Source organism: Ochlerotatus camptorhynchus, unplaced genomic scaffold, assembly GCF_037179485.1.
Source record: "Ochlerotatus camptorhynchus isolate MF236.1 unplaced genomic scaffold, CSIRO-AGI_Acam_v1.1 ptg000203l, whole genome shotgun sequence".
Lineage (NCBI taxonomy): Eukaryota > Metazoa > Arthropoda > Insecta > Diptera > Culicidae > Ochlerotatus > Ochlerotatus camptorhynchus.
The window spans coordinates 5,089,012-5,105,976 of record NW_027040693.1 but is presented as its reverse complement, the minus strand read 5'-3'; the positions used below and the strand labels follow the sequence as shown (position 1 = coordinate 5,105,976).

Sequence of the window (16,965 nt, the reverse complement as noted above, 5' to 3'; positions counted from 1 at the left end):
ATGACATATTCCTGTTATGTGGAAATCTTATAAATTTGCGCTATAAGATAATCCATTGAAAATTATATGATTGAAAATGTGCCAGGTAAATTCTATATGAATATCTGATACATTTACAATGCTGATAATTTGGTAACTTTTATATGATCGTCGTATGATAAATGAAAATCGATCAAATTATAATAATTAACTGAAATAGATTTGAAACCCATAAGCATAAGCTACACTTTTCACCACAATATAATATATGTGTCATAAATCAATCAAAGTAAAGTTTGTGTGAAAATCACATGAAATTTACTTCTTCTTTTGACACATATATTTAATCGATTTCTAAAAATAAATCGAAAAATAAACATCAGGCAGTGGGAGCTTTCACAGTTGTGCCTTTTTTTATTGTAGCTGATTTGGGATTCGATCAAGGACTGTTGAGCTGTGATGCTTTCGGTTTCTGCGCTCGATTTCACTGGGCCACGGCTGACTTCAAGATTGAGCTCGTTCAAATAGCATGAAGTAAGAACAGCTCTCCCGACATGGAATGCAGTGCAACGTTATGCTTGTTTTGCTAGAGTGAAGACAAATAGCACTGACAAATTTATGTTCCGTTTCGGTGGTGTGGTTTGTTCAAATCTTTCTTAATGCACCTGTGTGCAATAAATCAACGACTAAATTATATAAGTTGATGTAACTGGTTCATGAAGTTCGAGTACTAGGGCTGGAATCTGAATTAGCCGTGTAGAAGGCTTACAATTAGAATCATAGCAAAGTAAATATTGCAGTAGAATCATTTTTTTTTTTCAATCTCAATACATTCTTTTCCGGAAACAAACAAAGATTATTCAATACAGTATCATTGTTGTTAGTAGTATTTAGTTCAACTAATCATTTTAATGAGTGTACGATAACATCGTTGAAAATTGTTTTAATAATTTATAAAGAACAATCATGTAAGATGTACTTTATTGGGAGCGATACTCAGCCCAGAAAAACATGCAAAAACAAACGTTTGCTGTTGGATTTCTTAAAAGGCATATCTATATGACAATTAAATGATTGGGATGGATCTGTTTACAATCTTTAAACCTCAAAAATCAAAGGAAGCTATTCCAATGAGATATACATGTTTTCCTATACTGCAAAGTTAAATGACAGTCCAATAGTTTCTTCATGTCTGTTTACACGCGACATATCAACAAACGTCAAAAATCATTAAAAGCAACTCCAATAAAATATACATCATTATCTTATAAGATATACATTTTAGTGAGCAATATTCATCATGAAAACAGGTATATTTTACTGGATTTTCTCATAGTGCAAACTTATATGATTTTCCATTAGTTTATAGATGTCTGTTCCCACCCATGACATATCAACAGTTTTTCACCATGAAATATATCAGACAATATTCATATACTTATTACCTATCGCTAACCACGTTCGAAGCAAAGTATTATCAAGTACTAAGTATGTGAAATTACGATAGAAATCATTCCATATCGCAGTCATAGCTTTTAAGTGATAATCCAATGGAATCGGTACATGTCGATTTGTTTCAGTGTAGAGAGATATGCAGATACAGTGAATCATCGAAAAAAAAACATTTCTCGATTACTTTTTCGAAGGGACGCATCAGCTCTTGTAAACAAAAAGCGAACCCCACACGTATCAATATATTGACGCGAAGGGGAATTATTAACTATAATATTGATGATGTGAATACAGAAATATTGTCAATACCGATGTATTGACGTCAATATAGAGTATATTGATTATTGTGTATCGTATTATTGTGTATCGTATTGTGTATTGTATTGTGTATCGATTATTGTCAATAAAAGCAATCGTGTAGGGTCCACTATACATTTGATCGTCAATCCGGCGCAACCGGTAGCCCGCCCACGCATGCCAACACCACCATCAGATAGGGAAAATTTTCCCCTACCTGATGGTGGCGTTAGCATGCGTGAGCGAGCTACCAGCTACGCCGAACCGACGATCAAATGCACTGCTCACAAAACCCAGCATTAAGAATAATATGGACAAATCTCACCGGCATCATCCTTATAAACTAGGCACCGCTGAACCTGACTATAACTGGCACGTTCATTAGTTTATATATTCCCGGAAGTTTGTTCCGATTTTTTGTAAGTTGTAATTGTAATTGTTCAGTGCATAGGCTGTGCCTTCCGCTAAGAAGGCTTATCTAGGGACCAACCCCCTAGTCTATACACCTACTGTCCTTCCCGTTGCACTCGTCAGCTCGTGCGATACTCTAGACACACATGGGTGGTCGTATCCGGGTCCTCCCCTGGGTAGGCTCGTGTCCGTCCAGGTTCTGGTACATTAACTTATCTATATGCATGGTAATTATACTTTTAAAACTCACCTTTTGATTATAATGTTGAAAATGCTGAAACTAAATAAAGGTTAGCGATCCATATAAGGTGTGTGCTGCGACGGAGTAGTAATTGAAGGAAATGAGGTTCTGATGTGAAGTATAGGTAATTCTAAAATAGGTAAATCAATTAATCATTAGCTGCTAACAGTTACTAATAAATGGGTACGATAAATCACTCATCAATGAGTATTGCCACTCCCACTGAAAAATGGGCAAAACCTTAATCATAAATGGATATTCGATTCCTACCGTGTATTTAAAGTAAAATTAGGATCTTATCAAGCAAGCACACACCTTTTACGATTCTTATCCTACTTACGGTTTCCTGCACATACGACTTTTCCTAGATACAAGCTTCGTCCAGTATACATTGGCTGTCTCCAACCGGCATGATCCTTTCTGTCTGCTTCCTCTTGCCGGTGCAAGTTTAATTCTTCTTTTCTTGTTCAAATTTTCTTTTTCTCCTATTGATCTTCTGGTCGTGTTCCCATTTGTCCTCAGGCAGTTAATATTAGTACATGATAGGAAGAAAGAAAGAAATAGAACAAGTTAAGTGTGAGCCGCATGCATTGGTTACTTATTTGGGTCATGGTGTTGTCTTCCCTCTTTATTTGCCTCTATTCGCTCTCATATCGCAACGTTTAACTCTGGATCAACAATAGAAAAGGGCCCATCAGCACCTGTAAACAAACCGCTCCAAAGCCCCCCACTCACAAAGCGAAGGCCACCCACGCAAACCAACACCATCATCGGATAGGGGAAACTTCCACCTACACGAAGATGGTGTTGGCCCGCGTGAGCAGCCTCCGATCTGTGAGGAATGGGCTTTGGACGGTTTGCCCACAAAAACCGATGGGCCCCCCTCCATTGTTGATCAGAACTCACCCCTTTCCCTCACACTATTATGGTCGGAAAAGAGAACCCATATTTAGTAATCTATCGCGAACTGCGATGCAGAAGATATTAATAGCAAACTAATCTGGAACTGGTCTAAGACATATGACCCAGTGAGTATTGACACCTCACACTGTTGTGAATGAGCACGGACGCGAGATTTACTATAGAGTATTAAATGCAAAACGCAAATTCAAAATAAAACTTGACAAGTCATCGTCAATCCCCTTATTCTTGGGCAGGGTCTGACGATGTGAATCTGATTTTGATCAGTGAACGGGCCCCATATGGTACATTTTCTCACTATCAACATGTCATTTCCAGCCTATCTGAACTATTTAATAAATGGAAACCATAACATGGGTTACGCTTCCCCTAAGCGGGCCCTCCGCATCCTATCTCTGTCTTATCTCAAATGCCAATGGTTTGAATGTATCAATATATACATTGGAAACGACGTTCAATCAAATAAACCCATACCCCACTCACTTGGCCAAGCTTCAGAATCGTCCAGTGGGCAGTGCGCTCTACACTCCAAGTTCCCTTTCTTTCAAATTCACCCCAAATTTGATATTTTACCCCTTTGAGTGTTGATTAATCACAATGAAACATTGTGACAGAGCACGGACTTGAGGTTACTAGAGTATTAAATAATCTAGGTCCTATTTAGGATTATATCTGAAAAATCCAAATTTGGCCAACGCCCACCGGAAGTTTGTTCCAATTTTTTCTATACTTATTTTTGGCTTTGCATGGAAATGTCTTCTGATTTCTCCTAGAGCCAAGAAGAATCCTGGCTTCTCCAGAAATTTGTTGTAATTTTTTCGACTTCTTCCGGAATATGTTTTCGATTTCCTTCATCTGGAATTTTCTACAAACGGTTTTTTTAGAATACTCTGGGAATCAAAGTAATTTTCGATAATTTATTTGAAAATAGTGTCCGATTGGAACAGATTCCTGAGAATTGGGAAACGTGATATATGGTACATTTCCCGGGATGTCCCGGATAGGAAGCACTAGGCCCAAGTACCCCAGCGAGCGTATAGCGATTCTGTCAAAGTTTGTGTTTGTTTTGATTCACCTTATAAATTTGACAGAGTTTGATGAGCGGTTCGTGGATTTTCCTATGTTCCGAAGGGTTCTTTAATTAGCTTGGAACCGAAGGTCTAGTACTTGCTGTTCCAAAAAATTAAGTATGTTTCTTCAAGACCCTTTGGTTTTAATGTTAGTATATAAGTTAACAACGGAGTCAACCCAGCGTCAACACTTAAGAAGTCACCGGCACCGGCAGCACCAACGGGCACCTGCACCGAGACAGCAAAGTCAGCATTATCACCACGCGGCAACAGCCACATGGACGGATCGAGTATCGGCACCACGACGGACTACGTGACTGGAAGACCATCGTCGTTGCTAGGTGCTAGGTCAGCTGTTTTAGGGAACAGGCAAAGGTAGCTAGGTGTTCGACATGATTTAATAAAGACATTATTGTTAGAACCATCGACGTGTGTAGTTCGTAGTTTAGTTTTTAAAAACCCGAAATTCCGTAGTACGGTTTTAAGTGGCGCAGTCGGCGCGGATTTTTCGAGGTAATCTTCCCCCGCGTTTAGTGCATCCGCGAGTGAACATCGCGCGATTAGTGAGGAAATACTCTGGAAAACCCGCAGCAACCTACAGCGAGTGGATATCGCAGCAACCTACAGCGAGTGGATATCGCAAAACCTACAGCGAAAGGATATCGCCAACAAACTAAACGTAAGTTATTTTTAATTATACTCTAACCAATCTAATTGACGAGTAAGAGCTCTCTTGATAAAAATAAGAGCATTACTCTGAAGCAAAAAAGATAAACCCTACTAATTAAGAGAGTACTCGCCCGGACCCACCGTAAGCGACACTCTAATATCACAAAAATTTCACTAACGTAAAACATCAAACCCAATAAAACAAACGCTAATCAGTTCTAGGAAATAAGTAGTGCAAGTGAATCAGAGTGAAGTGATTTTTTTAAGATTATGCCGGAAACAAGACAGAAACGCTTTATGCAGCAGCGTGAGAATCTAATAGCTAATTCGTTTATTATCGGGGTTGGAATGGTAGTCCAATCAAGTTGAATAGCTTTATCACAGCTATCGACAATCTTATGCCGATGCTTCGCCGTGCACAAGGCAGTCCAATTTGGAATGTATGGATGCAAGCCATCCGATCAAAAATTACCAACGAGGCTGATTCAGTACTAGAGTTGTACGGAACCGAGCTAAATTGGGAGGACATAAAGTCCACCTTGACTACACATTTCCACGATAAGCGTGACGAAATATCTCTTACGGGAGATAGGGGAATTTACGTATTCTCGGCAACCTAAGCAGCGACCTTCTTTCTATAGCCTTTTTCTCTAAAAAACGCACACATATGCAGTATTTGTTTGTTTACAATCTTTTGCTGCCAGCTGCTCTAACAATTTCAGTCGAAAGAATTGTCAAAAACTGTTTTGAAACGCTTTTACAAAGCTCCAAACTTCTCTAGTGAGAGCGAGTATTGTCGGCAACCAGTTTTTCTTCGGCAACCGTTCCATTTGAACTGCATGTAAATCTACTGTTCTATTATCGGCAACTCGAAATCTGCTACAATTTGTAGTGCGTGTGTTACATTTCAAGAAAACCTTGCTAGATTGCTTTTTCTCAGTGGTAAAAATATAGTCAAATTGAAGCTGGAAGCATAAAGAATCGTTTGCATGCATTCAGCGAAGTGTTTTCGTAAGAAAATCCAGTGAAAATAGTGTTTCAATTTGGGTTGCCGAAAATAGTCTGTCATGCCGAAGCCGTCATTTCCCCTATGTTTAAATTAACCCAAACAAATTCAGTCGAAGAATTTTATGGGAATATTTCACATTCTGTTTCTATGCTCGTTAATTTGCTAAAGCTGAGCGAGCAGAATAATGATGTGATTTCAGCCAAGAAAACTTTCTATCAAGAACTTGGTTTGAAAGTGTTTTTGTCTGGATTAAAGGACCCCCTTGGTCCAATTATCCAAGCGCAATCACCTAAAAATTTAAAAGATGCCCTTAGACTTTGCCTTGAAGAAGGAAACTACCATTATGTGAGAAATTATGTGCGTACCATCCCTCCAGTTCCCACAAAATCACAATCCACACTTCCTAAACAACTATCACCCCAGATTCCCATCTATAAATATCCTCAACAACAATTTCCTCAACGACAATATCCTCAACAACAACATCCTCAACAACAATATCCTCAACAACATTTTCCTCAACGGCAATACCCTCAACGACAATATCCTCAACCACAATTTTCAAGAAACCAACCACCGCCTAGACCATTTCCAAGATACCCACAAAATTTAACCCATCCACAAACAAACAGACCGTTTCCAACGGCGCAGAATCCATTCACTCCTAAACCTGTTCCTCCACAGAACACCCCTGGACACCCATCTCCATCCATAAGGACACAGAAAATTAATTACATAAACAGACCTAACTTCCATGAGCAAGAAGAATGCAGTCACGAGCACAGCTACTACCCAGAGTATGCTGACAACTATGATTGTTATTATTATGACTATGGCGCATCTCATATGAATTATGAAGAACAACCAACAACGTATGATTCTCAATCACACGTCTCGACGGAAGAACTGGCCGATTTGCCAGCAGCATAAAATTCAAACACAGCTTCGCACAGTGTGTCAACGACACTTTCCAATCAGCTCGATCAACTATCTATTGATGACCTAAATTTTCAAGTGGTGGGAGACTCAGGACAAATGACGTGAACAATTTTATTCCGTACATTTCGTTGATGTCGACCAAAGGCGAACTAAAACTTTTAATAGATTCCGGAAGCAATCGGAACTACCTATCAAGAAAACACGTAAACTATAAAAATTGCAGATCCACCAAACCTACAACTGTGAGGAATGTCAGTGGATCACACATAGTGGATAAATTTGTGGAATTTAATCCTTTCCCACAAATTCCCAACACCACAAAACAAACCTTTTTAATATTCGATTTTCACCCATTCTTCGATGGCCTTATAGGCTACGAAACCTTGAAAAATTTGCATGTAGATATTATTACTTCTACTAACGAGCTAAAATTTCCGACAGGCAGAGTAGCCATGAATCGTAAATACCCCGACGTAAAGTCGCTATATTTAAACGCTCACGAAACTAAGCCAGTCAGTTTGCAGACAGAAGTAAATGGAGATTTCTTCTTGGAAAACGATCTCGCAATCGCTTCGAACGTTTTCATTCATTCTGGACTGTACACTGCAGACAGTGGCTATGTCCAAATATTTATTACGAATTATTCATCTGAACCATGCAAAGTTGCTTTAACTCCCGACATCATAAAACCGGAAATAAACAACTTTGAAACAGGAACTCCAGATAATTGTCTCGCTGTGAGCCAAACCTGAAGAAAACTCTTTTCGATCAGTTGAGAATTAACCATCTCAATACTGATGAAAGAAATAAACTCTTAAAGGTCATTGCTCAACACGAGGACATATTTTTCACGAAGGATATGAAACTTTCATTTACAAGTGCGATTAAGCACACTATAACTACGAAAGATGACTTACCTATTCACGTGAAATCATACCGCTACCCTTTCTGTCATAGAGAAGAGGTAAAGCGACAGATTTCCGACCTTTTAGATCAAGGAATTATACGACAATCAAGTAGCCCCTGGACTTCTCCCGTGTGGATCGTCCCAAAAAAAATGGACGCCAGCGACAAGAGAAAGTGGCGCTTGGTAATTGATTACCGCAAGCTGAATGAGAAAACGATCGACGATCGTTATCCCATTCCTAACATAACAGACATCCTTGACAAACTGGGACGTTGCATGTACTTTACAACCCTAGATCTCGCCTCTGGATTTCACCAGGTCGAGGTTGATGAGAAAGACATTCCCAAGACAGCATTCAGTGTTGAAAACGGACACTATGAATTTTTGCGAATGCCTTTCGGGCTGAAAAATGCACCTTCGACGTTTCAGCGCGTTATGGATAACGTGTTACGGGAACACATTGGTATCACATGTCTTGTGTACATGGATGATATCATCGTGTTTTCCACGAGCCTAAAGGAGCATACTGACAATTTAGCGAAAATATTCAAGACACTGGAGAAACACAACCTGAAGATACAGTTGGACAAGAGCGAGTTCCTTCAAAAGGAAGTTGCTTTCTTGGGTCACATTGTTACTCCAGACGGTGTGAAACCAAACCCAGATAAAATCCAGATAATCAAAGAGTGGCCACTGCCCTCAAATGAAAAAGAATTACGAGGTTTCCTAGGAATCCTAGGATACTACCGTAAATTCATAAGAGACTTCGCAAAAATTGCCAAGCCTCTGACAAATGCCCTAAGAAAAGGAGAAAGCATATCTCACTCGAAAGAGTTTGTTGATGCTTTCGAACAATGCAAAGGCATCCTATCAGGAAGCAATATTTTGCAATACCCCGACTTTTCTAGACAATTCATTTTGACAACAGACGCCTCCAACTTTGCGGTCGGCGCTGTTCTATCACAAGGGACAATCGGAAGTGATAAGCCGATAGCTTTCGCTTCCAGAACCTTGAACAAATCTGAAGAAAAATACTCTGCAATAGAGAAAGAACTCCTAGCAGTAGTATGGGCCTGTAAATATTTTCGGCCTTACCTTTACGGTAGAAAGTTCATTCTTTATACCGACCATAAGCCGTTAACATACGGACTTAACTTGAAAGACTCCAATAATAGATTAGTACATTGGCGTCTAGCACTGGGCGAATTCGACTATGAAATTCGTTACCGCCCAGGCAAACAGAATATAGTGGCAGATAGTTTGTCTCGAGTTCGAAACGAACTCAATGTCATTGAATCTACCACGTCGTCATCTGATTCCTCTGCATCGTCTGAGATGACAGTTCACTCAGCCGACACAGACGATTCGGAATTTATTAAATGCACTGAAATGCCAGTGAACGCATTCAGCAACCAAATGGTTCTCGTAATTGGTCCCGATGCCCAGGACACTTACGAAGAAATTTTTCCAAGGGTTTATCGAAGGACAATAACTAGACTTGCCTTCGGAGTACCCGTAATTTTCCACATGTTCAAAGATTACATGGACCTCAAAAGGACAAATTGTATTTACTGTCCTGAAAGCCTAATGAACATGATTCAAACTACATACAAAAACCATTTTTGTAGAGGAAAACCATTTAAGGCTTACTTCTCACAAAAGCTCCTTATAGACCTTCGAACACCAGAGGAACAAAACCTCATTATCGAACAGACGCATGATCGTTCCCACAGAGGTATTTGGGAAAATCATCAGCAGATTTCAAAAAGATTTTATTTTCCAAAAATGAAAATGAAAGTCAGAGATTATATCAAACTATGTGAAACTTGTCACAAAAATAAATATGACCGTCACCCATATAAAATTAAACTTGGCTCAACGCCAAACCCCAATAGACCCCTCGATATCGTGCATGTAGATATTTTCATTGCTGAAAAAACATATTTTCTTTCATTTCTGGATAAATTCTCTCGGTTCGGCACATTGATACATATTAAGTCGCGGAATATTTTTGACGTGAGAAAAGGTTTAACCAAATTCTTCAAAACTTTTGGAACACCGCGTCAAATAGTATGTGATAATGAGCCAGCCATAAAATCGATAGAGGTACGTGGACTTCTTCACGACCTAAATATAGAAATATTTTTTACTCCTCCCAACCATAGCGAAAGCAACGGTACAGTTGAAAGATTCCACTCTACCATAGCGGAAATCTTTCGGTGTATCAAGCCAAGCTATCTAGATTTAAGTACGAAGGAAATCTTTAATATTTCTTGCACAAAATACAATAACACAATACATTCGGCTATCAAAATTAAACCGCGAGAAGCTTTCTACGGTCTGAAAGATGACCAAGATAGACCACTTAATATGGAAACGATGATTCAAAATCGTAACAAAGTTTATGACGAAATCATTTTGGCTCATGATAAGTCGAAGAAACAAAACCTCAATTACCACAATAAAAACAGGGAAATTGAACCAGATTTCCAACCGGACGAAATCACATATAAAAAAGTGCAAGGGATAAAAAAGAAGACCAAAGCAAAGTATGCACCAGTCAAAGTCGTCGAAAACAACGGAAAATTACTTGTTGACGACTCTGGCCGGGGTATACACAAAGATAATATTAAAAGAATTTAATACAACTTTATATTTTAATAGGACACTATGGAACACACGGTCGGAATACCCTTCATATTCCTCATCCTCGCATTACCATCCTTATCCCACCAAACAATCCAAATCCATGACATAACCAACAACGCAGGAGCGTTGTTTCTTCAAAGGGGGAAGGGAAGAATAGTTGCTGGGTATGACAGGTTACTTCACATCATAGATTTTGAACAATTTGAAATGTCAATTCTAATCATTGAAAACGCTATAAGTCAACTAAAAAATTCGTCAAGTAATTTCTCCGACATAATTAAACACAAACTCAAAGAAATCAAATTTATATGCAACACATTTCAAATTAAATCATATAGAAATAAAAGATCAATTGATATTTTAGGAACCGCAATCAAATACGTAACAGGCAATTTAGATGCAGACGACTTGAACACCATCAACAATAAACAACAAAAAAAAAAGAATAAACTAAACATGTACTCACCGGACTAATCCTGGTCGGGTCTTGCCCTGGAGAAATCCAATTACTAACAGCCGATGATGTGTTGGACGTGGTTGTCGTTGCCGTCGCCGTCATGCTGGCGGAAGCATTCGGTCCATCGGAGGATTGAGATGAGGCTCCGCTGCCCACCGTCTTGTTCTGGTGCTTCTTCATTTTTGGTTTGCACTGGATGCAAGCGCCCTTACTGTGAGCCGAGGATACAGGTTTCTGAGCAAAATTATCGCGTCACTTTTCATATAGGCCAATCTACATTGATCGATTCTCTTCAACGACTCTCTCTTTCGTTAATAACTCGGCTCCAAAAACATGTTCAGCTGATCTTATCGTCCAATCCGCTTGATAATACTTTATTTTAACAGACTATGTAGAAAAATTTGCCCCAAAATATGAATGCAGCCAAGTTATTAACGAAAGAGAGCGTCGTTGAAGAGAATCGATGAATGTAGATAGGTCTATTTGAATGGTGACGCGTGAATTCATTCTTCCCATTCTGCTAAAGCTCTCAATTTCAAAGCTTTCACCAACACCAATGTAAGGATGAGGGATAAACGATATGTTTGAAAAATTTGATCGTTCGACGAGTTTATTTTCGGTGCAATTATAGGGGCCCTATACGGAGGGGGGCTTCGACTAATGGTTTTTGTAAAATTCTCAACAAAGGTTGGTGGTCCGTTTCTACCGTGACTGGCTTGCCGAGGATGTACAGCTCGAATTTACGGCAAGCAAACAGGATAGCGAAAGTCTCCTTCTCTATTTGTGCGTATTTACGTTCCATGTTGCTGAAAGTCTTCGACGCATAGATGATAGGATGTCCGCCTTGCATGAGCACTGCTCCAAGTCCCACACTGCTGCTGTCACATTGAATGACGACCGCAATACCGGTGCAGAGGTCACCATTTCTTTCAGCCGAAGAAAAGCGTCCTCTTGCTCCTGAGTCCACGACCACGGTGCATCTTTATTTGTCAGACGACGCAATGGTTCCGCAACTGTTGCCAGGCTTGGGAGATAGTTTGTTAGATATGTGATCATAACCAAAAATCTATGAAGAGCTGGCACATCCTTTGGGCTTTCCATTACTGTTACGTTGTTGATCTTGTCCGGATCCACTTTAACTCGGTCTGGGGTAAGCAAATGTCCGAAGAACTTCACATTTTCCTGACACAACTTGACCTTCTCGATGTTAAGCTTGATATTTTGTTGCTTTACCCTATCGAAGAACGCTTCCAGACATCGGTTATGATCAATAACCGCTTCCTCTATGATGTCACCACTTCCAAAAATCAGTATGTCGTCAGCATTTTAATTTGGTGGCTTTTTTTATTGAGAGGAAGCAGAAAGAGCCATATTCAAGAACTGAAAGAATAGTCGTTTTATACAGTTTAATAAGGTCTTCCGGGTGAGCACCCCACCATGTCCCGGAAATTGATCGTAGAAAGTTGATCCTTTGTTGACACTTTTGTTTCAAATACTTAGTGTGGGTACCCCAAGTGCATTTTGAATCAAACCAGGCTCTAAGGTATTTAAAGGTTAAAGATTGGGTAATGTCTTCAAAAAAGTTTAGACGCAGTTGGGCTGGAAACCGTTTGCTTGTAAACACTACCAATTCAGGTTTTTGCGGTGAAAACTCGATCCCTAAATTTTTTGCCCAGAAATACAGATTATACAAGAAAGTATTTAAAATACCGGGTAATCCACTACTGTGCCAATTGTCTGACAGTATGTCTATGGAAACAGAATCAAATACGCCCTTAATATTCAAAAAGATGCTTCTTGTGCGCAAAGACCAGTTGAATATCAGATGAAAGCATCGCTAGACGATCGTTTGCTTCTTTACTCTTTCGGAAACCAGACTGCGTATTGGAAAGTAGATTGTTTGATTCAACCCTATGGTCAAGTTTTTTCTAATATTTTCCTCAGGCATGATAACATAGAGATCGGACGGTTAGAATTGTGATCTGACGCTGGTTTCCCAGGCTTTTGAATAGCTATTACTTTAACCTGTCTCCATGCTGGTGGAAACAGAGTTGCAAAATCTCACGATTGTCACAAGAGTGTGCGTACTGAAAGGAAAAGACCAAAACATAATTAAAAGAATCTCACCGATGACACTCACCACACCCAACCCCGACTGAATTGTTGAGATATCTGACAATCTCTTCGAAAGAGTGACGTTCATATCTGACATTCGGAACCTGAGTGTCGACTTACACTTAAAAAAATTCACACGTTACCTTTATGTGTTCCACACTTCGATTTGCGCAAATTGCGAAACACATCCATTTCATGTGTGAAACTTATAATAGAAATTATTCCCGACCACTATAAGTTCAATTGTGATACACTTGGATTTCACGTGTCTCACATTTTGTTATCGACAGTCTGACACTTAATCATCAAATTTTCTTCATTCAAAAGCATATTTTCGAACATAGCTGGCTCGTATTTCTTACTTTTGACAAGGGATCAAAACTTATCCCAGCAATATTGCATTTCATTTAATGATTATTTTTTTTCATTATTAATTCATAAAAGATAATAAAAAAAAACACTGCAGCTCTCTCCAATCACATCATTACACCAGGAGATTATTCTCAGTCATTAAATAGGATTTACTTACCATTCCATATCATTTTTCTGTTGGAAAGATGATCCAGCCAATGGCTGAAAATCTCTCTAATGAAGCCAAAAATAAAGTTTTCTTTCAGATCAAGGGGTTGGTCACTCTACACAGTGTGCCAAAATCAAACTTGTGCACACCCGGGCGAAGTCATTGGTGCTGTTTGGCAGCCATGGTTACAATTTGTGATCTTTAAAGTTACTGGCAACACTGAACTTTTATTGCGCTTGCGTAGTGTGCATGTGTCAAAATTTGTTATTGATGTTGCCACAATATAATCAAATTATTTTCAAAACAACCTTGAATCTCCACCAAGTCTCGCCATGGATTCTCAAAATCGTTACACCCGTGACGGCAGTCGCATCCACATTTCCTCCCAGACGAAGAACAGCTGACATCGGTATCTTGACCTGACCGAGGTTTCCGGCCATGGCTACACGAACTAGCGATGCAGCTCCCACGGCTGCGGCTGCTTCCAATGCAATGCGTCTTTTTGGCGAATTTTAGAGGAGATTGACCAGTAGAAGGATCAGCAGCACCAGCAGCATTGGAAGCAGCCGCGGGAGTTGCATCGCTAATTCATGTAGCCGTGGTCGACGCTGGAAATCTCGGTCCGGTCACGACAAGTGGTGCTTGAGATTTAATCGGAAAGTCAACAACCAAACAAAAACTATACCATCAGACCATTCGAACTACTCGAATACATCCATGGCGGTGGCTGCTACACCAACCATTCCATCGTCCAACGTATAATGTTGGAGGACCGTCTTGGACCTCTTATGAATCATAACATTAACTACACAGAAAAAGTGTCCAATGTACAGTTTGAAATAATCCTTTTTTCAGAAAAACAAACTTCCCCTCTGTCAAAGCTAACGTGTTTTCGATGTTCTCGTTGCTCCACGCACCGTTCATCTTCTTGGAGGAGGAGAAGCACAACTTCATAATGAACGGGAATTTTGTGCATTTGTGATCGACCTAGCTGTGGTCGCACTTCATGATGGCGTTCGCCAGGGTTGCTTGAGAACTCGACCAATCCGGAGGAGGAACTTCCGATTTCAGCGGGAACATTCGCATTTGCGACGGGTGGCAGTCCTTGGTGGTGAATGCAGTCAGCAGCAGATCCTCGGACGGCATACGGGTATCCAGTCTACCATCTGGACCATGGCGGTACCCTCGTTGATCTTCAGGAACTTTATCCTGACCGAGATCCTGACAACATTTCCATACAGGCAGAACAGATTGAACAGCTTATCGGTGTTGGCTGTGTTGTTATTGAGTCCGTAGACCATCATCACTGCGCCCTGTTGCTGTGCCGGTTGAATGAAGTGGACTGGTCCGTTTCGGGTCAGCGGTGCGTCCTTCATCAGTCCGACGTGTATTCCGGCCGGTGTTGGTTTCCAGTTTTCCGACGGATGATACTCGGGCGGTGCAAATCCGTTTCCTTTGCCGGCTCCTAGAAGGGCTGGTTGACAAATGATTGACGTTCGTTGTGCGGGGTCGGCCTTCCGCCGAAGATGGAAGGATCGTGTAGCAACGGAGCTCGTTCGTTGCAGGCATCCTTGGAGACGGATGCATCCAGTGTGTAGTCCCAACGGGAGTCCGTGTCGTTTTTGAAAACATTGAAAAACAAAACAAAAACAAGAGCTGTTAAAATAACGGGTTGCCAAACAAGTCATTATTCACAAGCAAATAAAAGTCAGTTCAATGACTTCTTGGCACTGCCCGTACAGCTGCGGCACACTGAGGTACACTGAGAAAAATGTTGGCGCAAAATAAGTGTGTAGAGTGACCACCCCTTGTTTCAGATAGAACTGACCAACTACTTCACACCTGCTGACAAATTGATTGCTACTGGGAAAAGTAATTATTGACAGTAAATTAAACCGTAAATTAATATTGTGGGGTACCTGAAAACTCTCGTACACAGCAAAAAAAGTTGTTGAATATTACATCGAAACTGCTGCAACCAGGTCAATCCATCGGTTGTGTAATATCACATTGTACGATGTACATCGATTTTGCGAACAAAATTACATCCATTGATGTAATATTGTATCTGCTTTTTGCTATTACATCATTATTTCATACGTCAGCTTGAATTACGTTGATCGATATTACATTTTTTTTTTGCTGTGTAAGGGTCATAACTTTAGCAGCAACATACATTGGCATTGATTGTTACTTTGTTTAATACTTCGTTTGACACTCGTCCTGCTACTGATGAGATCTATGTGCCATACACGTTAAATACGATAGTAGAAAACAGTAGCGCAAATCCTATACTGAGATCCCATGAATTTCAATAACTAAACTCACGAATTTATGGTGTGATTTGTTTTGATTTCACCGACAGCTGGGACGTATAATTTTCCAATATTGATCCCATGAAATGCGAATGAAATCCACATAATATCATGGTGACTGGCAATTGGCAAAATTCATATTTGAAAACACATGAATGGAACGTGTGGATTTTATTCAGTGTAGTGACTAGATGATGAGACGTCAAAACTGAATGGGACACAGACAACATGTAATGGTTGTTGTTGTTTTGATGATCGTTAGCTTCATTTTTGTGTTAACAAATCCAGAACAACATGTGAAAAGGGCATACAAGCTTTTTGTAAACAAACCTTTGTAGGCCCTTTTCTCACCAACCGAGGGTCGCCCACGCAAACCAGCAATATCATCGGAAAGGGGAAAGTGTCCCCTACCCGGTGATGTGAAAGGTTAGCGTTGGTGTCATATGGGTGGCGAGAAAAGGGCATAAGAAGGTTTGTTTACAAAAAGCTTGTATGCCCTTTTCACATGTTGTTCTGGAAATCTGAAAAACTTTGAGATTTGGACGTAATTACTTTTGTAACAAAACACACCAATTACCGATTTCTCGCAAAAAAAAAACTAAACCTGGAAAGATTACACCACAATCAGGTAGAGGGATGTTTTGTTATTGACTCCTTGTGATATCGAGCTTTTATTTTCGAGAAATCTGTGATTCGCGTGTTTGGTTACAAATTCAATTACGTCCAAATCTCAAAGTTCTCCAGATTTATTGACACGCATTGACACCGCAATTTCTCGGCTGAGGTTCGGTTCAACCAAATGAGTTTTTTTTTGCTTCTGAAAGCTGTCGCGTATTATCGGAAGAATGTTTAATGTTGGGTGTGTGTACGTCAATTGGAAAATTTGCTAATCGTCAACTTTCAGAAGAATATTGATAGAACTATTGGCTTTAGGGTAGTTGCCCTGATGGTGAGAAAGTGGTGGACTGGAACATTGCCGAAATTGACCATATGAATGACACATTTATAATAATG

The 16,965-nt window shown here is 39.9% G+C and overlaps 1 protein-coding gene across 1 annotated transcript in view; it reads right to left on the bottom strand.

Annotated features, from left to right (window-relative positions):
* Nucleotides 1-11,557, bottom strand: part of LOC135702939 (uncharacterized) — a 43,771-nt gene extending 32,214 nt beyond the window's left edge. The window contains exon 1 of the mRNA XM_065223995.1: nucleotides 11,011-11,557. Coding sequence (XP_065080067.1) covers nucleotides 11,011-11,181 — 171 coding nt within the window. The 5' untranslated portion in view covers nucleotides 11,182-11,557. The remainder of the gene's footprint in view (nucleotides 1-11,010) is intronic.
* Between the last annotated feature and the right edge of the window lie 5,408 nt (nucleotides 11,558-16,965).